Source organism: Solanum lycopersicum, chromosome 1 (assembly GCF_036512215.1).
Source record: "Solanum lycopersicum chromosome 1, SLM_r2.1".
NCBI lineage: Eukaryota > Viridiplantae > Streptophyta > Magnoliopsida > Solanales > Solanaceae > Solanum > Solanum lycopersicum.
Genome location: NC_090800.1, coordinates 92035778 through 92048516, shown reverse-complemented (window position 1 = coordinate 92048516; position 12739 = coordinate 92035778). Strand labels below are relative to the sequence as shown.

General features: G+C 46.3%; 1 protein-coding gene across 1 annotated transcript; it reads left to right on the top strand.

Moving 5' to 3' along the window:
• The first annotated feature begins 3682 nt into the window (after nucleotides 1–3682).
• On the top strand, nucleotides 3683–11392 carry LOC112940694 (uncharacterized). The gene is made up of 4 exons (XM_069295319.1): nucleotides 3683–3908; nucleotides 4239–7212; nucleotides 7458–9649; nucleotides 9704–11392. Exons 1-4 carry the CDS (start codon nucleotides 3683–3685, stop codon nucleotides 10903–10905), a joined length of 6594 nt encoding a protein of 2197 aa, XP_069151420.1. The 3' UTR covers nucleotides 10906–11392.
• Nucleotides 11393–12739: the final 1347 nt, after the last annotated feature.

Here is a 12739-nt window from a genome sequence, read left to right as displayed (position 1 = left end):
AATAATAGTCAAATAAGTTAATCGCCGGATAACCGTAAGTTAGCGGAGTGTCTTAGGTGCCTAACACCTTCCTAAGACATTAATAGGAATCCCGAACCCTTAAAAGTTTTCAAACAATTTTCTGTTTAATTATTTGAAATCAAGTTTTCTTAATTTTCTCAAAATTAAGTGGCGACTCCTAAAAATACTTCTAATAAACAAACTTTTTTCGAAAACCACTTTTTCGATAAAACAGAAATGGCGACTCCGTTGGGGATCTATTTGGAGGATTCTAACCTTAAGACTAACTTGTTTGACTAATTGTGATAATTGTTCACTTGCTTAAATACTTTAGTTTTCGAATAATTGCATTTCATGGCATAACTTCCGCCAAACGGCAAATAGACTGCATTAGGAAACGGAAGTTACGCGGCTTACCGCGACTTCTCTCAGAAATACCTCAAGAAATCATTTGGGAGTATCGAATAAATAGTTGGAATGCGGTCATCCGACGTTATTCGATAACTCCACCCCGATGTTTGTCCGACTCGGGTAACCGTCTATTTGAAAACAATTCTAGAAAAGCCTAAGTTAGAGCGAAACCAAAACCAAAATTAGGCATTAGCCTAGGATGACTTAATACCCAAGGCGTATTAAGTCCATTTTAGTAGAAAACCACCAAAATCGCGTCTAAGGTCTTCGACCTCACGACGCATCATGTTATTTGACATTCGAAAGTGTATGTGTGAAAACCAACTTGGGGGTAGGGGAAAGTCTAACGGGTTTCTGTTTTGCAGGTATGGACCGCTTCCCCAAATTCAACATGGTCATCTCAGCGCCACCCCAACTAACAATGTGGCACAACGACTTAGACGGAGATCATAGGCGGACTCTCAACAAGTATGTAGGGGCCTTAACCGAGCTAGTCAACATGAATGGTTGGCCAGAGTTGATAGAGGTACTCACGGGGTATTGGGACAGCCAAAGAATGGTCTTCCGTTTTGGAACGGCCGAAATCACCCCTACATTAGAAGAGATCAGGGATTGCATAGACACCGTGGGAACGGGCCTAGAAAGGAGAGCCCGAAAACAAGAGGACGTGTTTATTCCCAACAAACCTTCCGTTGAGGACATCTCGGATTGGTTAGGACTAAGAAAAGATTTCACTTATTGGTGTCAAGATTCCCACATAATGTTCAGAGATCTATACGTTAGATTTGGACACGCGAGTTTCTATGCCGTAGCCCCAGTCATATTATCAGACATATATCGCGCTTTGGGTAAGTGCAAAGAGGGACATCGGTACTTCCAGGGCTGTAATCTGCTCCTCCAATGGTGGATTCTCAGCCACTTGGCGAAGCGTGCCGGAACTCGAGAGCTGCACACTCTCGACAACAAGAACACCCTCAAGGACTTGAACGACTTGTTATTCTGGGCAAACATGAACAATCGGAAGACGAGAGGGAAATGGGCCCAAATTTTCTCCGAGTTGAGAGAAGAGGACCTCCAATGGATGCTCGACCGCTTCATATCCAAAGAGGTTGTCGTAGAAAGTCGAAGATGTGTCGTGCTTCCTTTACCTGGTATCCGAGGGATCCGCCCTTACGCGCCGTTTCGAGTCTTGCGACAGTTCGGAAGAGAGCAGACTGTGCCTAGAGAAGCGTATTATGGTGCTTATGTATATGACATTGGGGACGACAGGGTGGACGATGCTACAGAGATGCTCAGAGAATGGAAGAATGCCAAGCGCATGGGCAAAGACAGTATCGCCCCTGACCGATTCAACGCTGGATGTGACGAAGGCTACAAAGCATGGTTGAAGAGGGATATACAAAACATCTCCTTTCAAATTCCGCGTAGCTTTCATAGTGTGACAGACAAAGAGGCCAAAGTAGAGGACGAATTACGAGAATTAAAGGAAGAAGCTAATGAGGTCTACGCCAAATTTGTAGAGAATCAAGACGCACTCGAGAGGACAACTCGAGAGATCGAGAGACTGAAGCAAGGGTATGAAGAGTTCGACAACTGGATCCAGCAGAAAATTGAGAGGATGCGATACGAGAGCCTGGAAGACAAAGGGCGTCTGGGCGAAGGCTTTCTGTTGATGCTGAGGTACATGTTCCAACAGCACAAAAACCAGAAAAACGACGACGGAGCGGGATCGTCCGGAGCAGCATAGTGGATATCGCCCCTACGCGGGTTTTTCCTTGTTGTATTCGCATCGCTTTAGCCCCTGCGTGGGCCCAATGTTATCGCACTTTCTAAATAGCCCCTGCGTGGGTTTGTTTTTCCCTTTTAAAACGTTTCACTCATTGTTAAGTATTATTTTTGGGGGGAATCACTTGACTGGTTTAAATTCACACGTACATCATTCGAATGCGTTAGGCCTACCCTTGGCACAAAGGGTCCCCATGCATGATTAGGACGCGTTACCTATGTGCACTTAAATGCTTATGTGTTACGTTGCTTTGAATGAAGATATTGTAAACCCACTCCAAGCCCAAAACTCTAAAGAGTATACAAAAGCCACTATTAAAATGTCCGACCAAAATTTCTGAGTCTCTAGTTTCTCACGCAAAATCCATCTCCCACCACAAATCCTAAATACCGCTCTATCATCCCAGGGAAGTTGAATCACCGCTATGGACAAAGGCAAGAACATCCAGACGGAGCTCACTGAGGAGGAACTACGAAGAAAGATCGAACGAATCACTCGAAAGATTCAGAGGGTTGAAGAAGAGGGACTCAAAGTAGACGTGACCACGGCGATCTACAAAGCTGCGGTCTCAACCTTGGATGAAGATCTGGCGTCACAGATAAAGAGAAAGAAGGAGGTTGAGATGGAAACCGAAAGCCTAAGGAAAAGGTTGAACCTGCTTCGTTTGGAGATACACGAAGGAAAGGCGAGAGAAGCGAAAATAGATATCGAGACTGCCGTGTCGTTGGCCAGAAGTGCGGCACTCGACGAAGAATTGGCAACCCATAACCACTTAAAAGGCGGAAGACATCCCGCCCGTGAACAGGGAACAGATAACAGTAGCCCCGGCTATGAAGTAATTGAGGAGGACGTTGAAGAAGAAATCGTCTACAAGCCTCCGTTTCCGACTGTCTGAAAGGAAAGGAAAGACGCCACCACAAGACAAGAAATTGCCAAATGTTGTTTTCCAGAAATTTCAATGTTGTTTTCCAATTCCCTTGTAATCATAATGAAAGAATGAATGGAAAATTTTCATCCTAAATTCGAACTACGTTGGGCCTGAATTCTCCTCGTGAGATACGTAGGCAGCCTTTCCCGGCCCGGCCCCTATCACCAAAAATTTTCATTCTCCTCCGTGTTTCGGAGATACGAAGATAAGATCAACGGACGACGAAAAGCAGCTGCAAGAAAACCATAGCTCAACGTGATTCAGCTTTCCCGAGATGACGTCAAAACAAACAAATTCCTGTTTGTTCAAAATATATTTCCGTCCTCATTCGCGGGTTAAGATGTCCTCAAACAAAGTGACTTGTGTGTTTATCTGTTTTATGTGCGATATTATGCATTTTGTACTCCGGATATGCACTAACAAATTTGCCTTTGAGTTGTTTTTACATCACAGGTACCTCTTACTGATCTGTGTCGATAAAGCTGGCAGATCACCACTACTTCACCAGATCAAAAGGTCGCGCAGATTCCTTCCCCAGATCAAACGCAAATACAGACATGGGCGACAACAATGAACAAATCAGCCTCACAGATGTCGTGGTGGCTCAGCCAACTGTGGCAGAGCAGAATGAGCTTATTGCGCAGTTGATGCAGCAAATAGCTGACATGAGGGTAGAGATGCAACGGAGGCAAGACACCCCTCCGCCCGGATTCGGCCCCAACTTTCTCGACGCAAGACCCCCTACATACTTCCCCTCGTCCAGCTCGGATCCTACTCAGCAACGTCCATCGACACCCGTGCATAACCCCTCCAGAATAGATATAACAACCCAAAACCCCCAATACGCGTCAGTCTCCTATCAGACTCCCTCACCACTCCCAGACAATCCTCCACAAATACCATCACACCCCCAAAGCATTCCAATAGCCCCATTACCCCAAGATCAAACCCAAAATCCCGCCGTCTTCAATTCCCAAACACCGCATCCCCACTTTAACCAAAATACCAATCCACAAAATTTTCCGCAAAATTATCAAACCGCACAGAACGTTCCAAGCCCTTCCATAGCTCCACCCCTCCCCTAAAGAACCACTTTTCAAGTCCCAATCCCAGTCGAGCATAAGGTGCACGGCTCCGAGTTGGACCACTATGAGGAGCAAGAAAGAGAGTGGAAGTCGAGGGAAGAAGCAAAGGTAGACATAAAGGAGGAGATCCGGAAGGCAATGAGGGAATTGCAATGTACTCCAGACGTCGCCGGGTTAAGCTACGCAGAACTATGCATCCACCCAGACTTGAACCTGCCTGAAGGGTTCAGGATCCCAAAGTTTGATACCTTCGGTGGGGCGGGCAACCCCATGGCACACCTCAGAGTGTACTGTGACCAACTCGTGGGAGTTGGCAAAGATGAAGCCTTGCTAATGAGGTTATTCAGCCGGAGCCTGTGCGGTGAAGCCCTGGAGTGGTTCACGTCACATGAGACTCGACAGTGGCCCAGTTGGAGTGCACTGGCTAAGGAGTTCATCGACAGATTCGCGTACAACGTCGAAATAGTCCCTGATCGGTACTCCTTGGAGAAGATGAAGCAGAAGCCCACAGAAAGCTATCGCGAGTTCGCGTACAGATGGAGGAAGGAGGCAGCGAGGGTGAGGCCTCCAATGACAGAGAAGGAGATTGTGGAGGTGTTCGTGCGGGTGCAGGAGCCCGAGTATTATGACAGAGTCATCTTATTAATCGGTGCCAAGTTCGCCGAGATAGTCAAGGTGGGTGAGACTATTGAAGATGGCCTGAAGTCGGGGAAGATAGCCCGAGTGTCTGCATCACCTGGGTCTTCCGGACTGGTAAGGAAGAAAAGAGAAGAGGTTAACGCTATCTCACACGGGGGAAGAAAGGCCCCCAGAAACTTACCACGTCCCCAAGGCCGCCCTTACCCTCCATCACAGCCTCATCAAGCCTACCGTCCAAACTCAAATCATTCCAGCCACTACAAAGCCGGCCCCACTTATCCAGAAGCCCATATTGCGTCGTATCAGAATCCACCCCCGATTCCCCAAAATTTTCCAAACTACCTCCAAGCCTATCAAGTCCCTCTCCACTACCAGAATATCGCTCCCAGCTGCGCTAATGTACAGCCAAGCTATCAAGCGCCATTCCCCGCATATCAAATACAAACCCCAGCATATCAAAGCCCCCATCCAAATTACCAAGCCCCAAGGCCAAACCACCAAACAAATCCCTACCCCAGAACCCAAGCTCCACGACCAAACGCCCGCAATTACCAACAAGTCCCTCCCCCACAGCAGGGCGGGTATGATCCCCTTCGCCCCAGGTCTGAGAAGAAGCCCTCCAGAAGCTTCACAGTGTTGGCTGAAAGTAGAACTAAATTGTTCGAAAGGTTATCCGCGGCCGGATACATCCACCCTGTGGGCCCCAAGCCCGTGGATGTCCATTCCAGATTCTACAGACCGGAGCAGAGATGTGCTTACCATTCCAACAGTGTTGGACATGATACAGAAGATTGTATCAATCTCAAGCACAAGATCCAGGACTTGATTGACCAGGAAGTGGTCTCTCTTCAGCCCGCGGCGCCAAACGTCAACACGAATCCGTTGCCAAATCATGGGGGTGGAAACATCAACATGATAGAAATTGACGATGATGAGCGTGAAGCCAAGAGAATTACTCCTATTGTTCAGGAAGACTTGGAGAGGGCTGTCGCTTCTTTGAGCGTCAGGGAGAAAGGAGAGTTTGTCATTCTGACACCTGCAAAGGCTGTTGCCTTGGTGCCCTCAAGGACTCTCCCCAAACCCAAGTTTGTGATAGAAACGGTCGTGGCTCAAGGCATGACTAGGTCCGGAAGGTGCTACACTCCTGATGAGCTTGCTCTCGGAGGACAGAAGAAGGACCATGCTAAGAGGCCGATAAGCGAGGGGGAAGCAGAAGAGTTCTGGAGAAGGATGCAGCCGAAGGACTATTCCATCGTCAAACATTTAGAGAAGACTCCAGCTCAGATATCTGTATGGGCCCTGCTGATGAGCTCTCAGTCCCACAGGCAGGCCTTAATGAAATCTCTTGATGATACATACGTGCCCTCAGGCACAAGCAGCGACAATGTAGCTGCTATGATTCACCGAGTCATTCAGGGACACCGTATCAGCTTCTGCGATGATGAGTTGCCATCCGAAGGGAGAGCCCACAACAAAGCCCTACACATCACCGTGGTATGCCGCGGAAAGATCGTCAACCGTGTTTTGGTAGACGACGGATCGGGCCTAAACATATGCCCCTTGTCCACGCTGAAGCAGCTGAGGTTTGACCTCGGAAAGTTGGAGAAAAACCAGGTCAATGTGAGAGCATTTGATGGTGTGCAGAGAGAGACGTTAGGAGCGGTGAACTTGATCATCCAAATGGGCCCCGCGGAGTTCGAGGCAAAATTCCAGGTGTTGGATATCGACACCAGCTATAACCTCCTTTTGGGAAGGCCATTTATTCATATGGCTGGAGCCATCCCTTCCACTCTTCACCAAGTGATGAAACTAGTATGGAGAAATGAAGAACTAGTTATTCACGGGGAAAGGAGCCATTCAGGTAAGCAGGTGCCGATCTTGGACGAGACGCCGCAAACTTCGGATTTCTACACAGTGGAGTTGGTAAATGCCACCGATGAGGGCCTGGCACCACAGACTCCCATGCCGGCCGTGTACAAAATGATCGCCACGGTAATGCTGCAGAGCGGATTCGAACCAGGTTTCGGATTAGGAAGGGATGCGCAAGGGATCATCGAGCCAGTTCCGGTCCTTGCTACAGGATCAAGGTATGGTTTGGGGTACATCCCCACAGATGATGATATGAAGATGAAGAGGAAAAGGGATCAAGGGTTGACTAAGCCGATCCCGCATCTCTATCAATCCTTTCCAGTCCGGGAGCGTGCCGAGTCTGCAGACGATGGGGAAGGAATCTGTGACCTGTTCAAGGAGATCAACGCCGTCATCGAGGAGGAGGCTGAGCCTGCAGGCATTCGTGATGCTGAACCAGGGGAGATGCTGCAAAATTGGACGTCCACGCCGATCCTGATGCCCCGAACTCTGTGGTAGAATGGAGTTATTTTGTGCATGCCAAAATCGGTGGTCGTTCGGAAGAGGCCCGAGACCCACCATTTCTGCATTTCTTGATTTTGAATTTTGTTATGATTGTTTAAAGGGCGACACGGCCTTGTGCCATGACCCAAATTTGCATTTTTGATTCAATTTAAATGAAAGCCTCCTTACTTTGACTTTGTTTATTCGATTGCTCGTTATATTTTACTTTTCTAATTTTGTCTGTTTATGATTTCAGTAACGTAAGTTACAAACCTGCCAATGTCACGTCATGTCATGAGCTAAACGAGCAAAATGAGGCAAATGACGACGAGGCTGACGACTACGATGACGAAAGTGGGGAACCAGACTATGTGGTAGAAGAATTTCGGCAGTTCGAGAATCAACATAAGCCGAATCTGGAGGAAACAGAGACGGTGAATTTGGGAGATTCAGAGCGTGTCAAAGAGGTTAAGATCAGCACTCACCTGAATGAAACTCAGAAGGTGAGCCTGGTGCATTTGCTTGCCGAATACAGCGATGTGTTTGTTTGGGAGGTCAGTGACATGCAGGGGCTGAGTACCGATGTCGTATCTCATAAGCTGCCTATCAACCCAGGGTTCGAGCCGGTGAAGCAAAAGACTCGAAAATTCAAGCCTGAATTGAGTCTGAAGATTAAGGAGGAAATCACCAAGCAGATAGAGTCTCGGTTGGTAGAGGTAACACAATATCCCACCAGGTTGGCGAATGTCGTTCCGGTCGCCAAGAAAGATGGAAAAATCAGGATTTGTGTTGATTACAGAGATCTCAACAAGGCTAGTCCAAAGGATAATTTCCCGTTGCCAAATATCCATATTCTGATTGACAACTGTGCCAAACATGAGATGCAGTCATTTGTGGACTGCTACGCGGGTTATCACCAGATTCTGATGGATGAAGAAGACGCGGAGAAAACGGCCTTCATCACGCCTTGGGGGGTATATCACTACAGGGTGATGCCGTTTGGGCTCAAAAACGCCGGTGCCACTTACATGAGAGCCATGACGACTATCTTCCACGACATGATTCACAAGGAAATTGAAGTGTACGTGGACGACGTCATAATTAAATCCCGCGAGAGTTCGGATCATTTGACACACCTGCGAAAATTCTTTGAACGTTTGCGTAGGTACAACTTGAAGCTAAATCCCGCCAAGTGTGCTTTTGGAGTCCCAGCTGGGAAATTGTTAGGGTTTATAGTCAGCAGAAGAGGTATTGAGCTCGACCCTTCCAAGATTAAAGCAATTCAGGAGTTACCTCCGCCGAAGACGAGAAAAGAGGTGATGAGCTTCTTAGGGAGATTAAACTATATCAGCCGGTTTATAGCACAATCGACGGTGGTATGTGAGCCTATCTTCAAGTTGCTGAAGAAAGATGCCCCAACTAAGTGGACTGAGGAGTGCCAGACCGCTTTCGACGCTATCAAGAGCTACTTGTCTAACCCACCAGTATTGGTTCCTCCGCGAGAAGGGAGTCCTTTGTTGCTATATTTGTCTGTCTCGGATAACGCCTTTGGATGTGTACTTGGTCAACACGACGAGACAGGGAAGAAGGAAAAGGCTATCTACTACATCAGCAAGAAGTTTACTCCGTACGAGTCTCGTTACACTTTGCTGGAAAGAACATGCTGTGCTCTGACATGGCTTGCCCAGAAGCTGAGGCACTACCTGTCGTCGTATACTACATATCTTATCTCCAGGATGGATCCGTTAAAGTATATTTTCCAGAAAGCGATGCCGACCGGGAAGCTGGCTAAATGGCAAATGCTGTTGAGTGAGTTTGACATCGTGTACGTGACTCAGAAGGCAATAAAAGCACAAGCTTTGGCTGATCATCTTGCGGAAAATCCCGTGGATGAAGAGTATGAACCTCTCAAGACATATTTTCACGATGAAGAAGTGTCATTTGTGGGTGAAGATATCTCTGAAGCTTATTCAGGTTGGAGATTATTCTTCGATGGAGCGGTGAACCACCAGGGTAAAGGTGTTGGAGCAGTCTTGGTATTAGAATCTGGTCAGCACTATCCTATAGCGGCTAAACTACGATTCAACTGCACAAACAACATGGCTGAGTATGAAGCTTGCATTCTCGGTTTGAAAATGGCCGTTGACATGAATGTCTACGAGTTACTGGTTATTGGAGATTCAGACCTCTTGATTCATCAGGTTCAGGGAGAATGGGCTGTGAAGAACCCGAAGATTGTACCTTACGTACAATATGTGCAAAATCTGTGTAAAAGGTTTCGCCAGATCGAGTTCAGACATACTCCCAGAATACAGAATGAATTAGCTGATGCTCTTGCCACCATCGCGTCAATGATCAAACATCCGGATACTGATTACATCGACCCGTTGGATATAGACTTGAAGGAACATCCAGTCCATTGTTCACATGTTGAATCAGAACCAGATGGTTTGCCCTGGTATTTCGACATAAAGAGGTACTTGGAGTCTGGGACATATCCAGAAGACGCCGCATCTAATCAAAAGAAGTCGATACGACGTATGGCTCTCAATTTCTTTTTGAATGGAGAAGTCCTTTACAGGAGGACTCCAGATTTGGGCCTTTTGAGATGCGTGGATGCTACTGAAGCCGTGAGGCTTATTGAACAGATACATGCTGGAGTCTGTGGCACACATATGAACGGGCTTACCTTGGCAAGAAAAGTCCTTCGAGCCGGTTATTTCTGGATGACTATGGAGCATGACTGCTGCAAATTCGTGCAAAAATGCCACAAATGTCAAGTGCACGGCGATCTGATACGGGTGCCACCTCACGAACTTAATGCTATGAGTTCGCCTTGGCCATTTGTAGCTTGGGGAATGGATGTCATCGGTCCTATAGAGCCAGCCGCTTCTAATGGACACAGATTCATTTTGGTTGCCATCGATTATTTCACCAAGTGGGTGGAAGCAGCCTCTTACAAATCGGTAACCAAGAAAGTGGTGGCCGACTTTGTCCGCAACAATCTGATATGCCGATTTGGAGTTCCAGAATCCATCATCACGGATAACGGTGCAAATCTCAACAGTCATCTGATGAAAGAGATATGTGGAAAATTTAAGATTGTTCACCGAAGGTCCACTGCTTATCGCCCTCAAATGAACGGAGCTGTAGAGGCCGCCAACAAGAACATCAAGAAGATTCTGAGGAAAATGATTGACAAGCAGCGGGGTTGGCATGAAATGTTGCCATATGCTCTACTGGGTTATCGAACGACGGTCAGAACATCAACTGGAGCTACTCCATACTTGCTAGTATACGGAACAGAAGCAGTCGTACCTGTTGAAGTCGAGATACCGTCACTGAGGATCATCCAAGAAGCTGAGCTAAGTAATGCTGAGTGGGCTAGCAAACGGATTGATCAACTAGCTTTGATTGATGAGAAGAGGATGGTTGCTATTTGCCATGGCCAGTTGTATAGACAAAGAATGACTCGCGCTTTTCACAAAAGAGTAAGAGCCAGAAATTTTGAAGTTGGTCAGTTAGTTCTTAAGCGTATTTTTCCTCATCAAGACGAGCACAAAGGAAAGTTCGCACCGAACTGGCAAGGTCCTTACATGGTTCACAAAGTACTATCTGGAGGTGCTTTAGTCTTGTCAGAGATGGATGGCGCTGTATGGCCCAAGCCTATCAACTCAGATGCTGTCAAGAGATATTACGCGTGAAGTTCGTTTTGCATTTCCCATCATTTACTTGTAATCTTCTGTTTGCTTGCATTTGTTCGAATTCGAATTCTTATCCCTCTTGTAACGAACTACGTCTGACCTGAATTCTCGAGAACGAGATACGTAGGCGGCCCATGTCGGCTTCGGTCACCCCATTTATCCCCTTAATCATTTCTTTGTAACGAACTACGTCTGACCTGAATTCTCGAGAACGAGATACGTAGGCGGCCCATGTCGGCTTCGGTCACCCCATTTATCCCCTTAATCATTTCTTTGCAACGAACTACGTCCGACCTGAATTCTCAAGAATGAGATACGTAGGCGGCCTATGTCGGCCTCGGTCGTTTCATTATCAAAACTTCCTATTTTGGTTAACCGTTGAGAGGGGAACTACGCTTGACCTGATTCCTGCCGCAACGGGATACGTAGGCGCCACAAGGGCTCGGTCATATCTGTCGAAAATTCTATTTCCCCTTCTACAATAGAAACTGGGACAGAATTTTGAGAGGGACTCAAAAATTCTCCAGAAGGAACCTTCTCCTCAGCGGATCAAACTAAAGACATTTCGAATTTGCGACTGGGACAGAATTTTTGAGAAGATCTCAAAAATTCCGAGATCTGTGCGATTGCAATGGAAAGAGGAGCAAGATACTAAACTGGGACAGAAATTTTGAGGATAGCCTCAAAATTTCGTCATGGGACTTCCCTACAAGTCCGGAATGCCTCTGAAATTCATTCGACAAGCGTCGGACTCAAAGAAGCTCGTTAAGCCTGACATGACATGACTTGGCATTGACTTTTCGAGATACTATTTCTTAAAAAATTTCTTACTTCTCTTAAAAATTTTCCTTTTATATTTCATCTGTTTTGGCATAAGATATTTTCTTATCTATCAAGAGTCGGGAAATCGGGAAATCAACCGGAGACATCAAGACAAGGAGCAAACAACCGAAGGGATCGACACAGATCAGTATGTTTAAAACTGACAATTTTTCTGTGGATGCAGGTTATAGCTTCGCTTCAAAATCGGCCGAATTCTTCCGACTTATGAATACGGAGAAGGAGAAAACTATCTCCAAAACCAGTGATTTTATTGAAAGCGGGAATATCGTTTGCGTCAGGATGCTTATGAATGTGTTTGTTTATTTCAAACCATTCTCAACAATGGGAAATTTACAAAATATCCAGTCAGATTCAAAGGTGAATCAAACGGGAATCTCAGCGAAGATTTCGTGATTTCTATAGATAGCGCTATTTGCATTGCGTTATCAAAGCAAGATGATTATTGTCGATCAAGGCCATGCATTACCTCAGAAGAGACGGTTATGCAATTATTATTTTATTATTATCGATCAAGTCGACGTATTATTTGGAGATCATCTTATCGTTACTATTCACGGGGGCGATATAAATATTCATGCATCACGAATTTATACACTGAAGAATCATGCATCGCGGAATCATGCATAGCGGAATCATGCATCGCGGGAATCATGCATAGCGGAATCATGCATAGCGGAATTCATGCATCGCGGAATCATGCATCGCGAGTCAATAATCATGCATGACGAGAAGATTTCATGCCTCGTCGAAATTTATACATCGCGAGAAGAATTTATGCCTCGCTGGAATTCATGCATCGCGGAATCATGCATCGCGGAAATCATGCATCGCGAGTCAATAATTATGCATGACGAGAAGATTTCATGCCTCGTCAAAATTTATACATCGCGAGAAGAATTTATGCCTCGCTGGAATTCATGCATCGCGGAATCATGCATCGCGAGTCAATAATCATGCATGACGAGAAGATTTCATGCCTCGTCGAAATTTA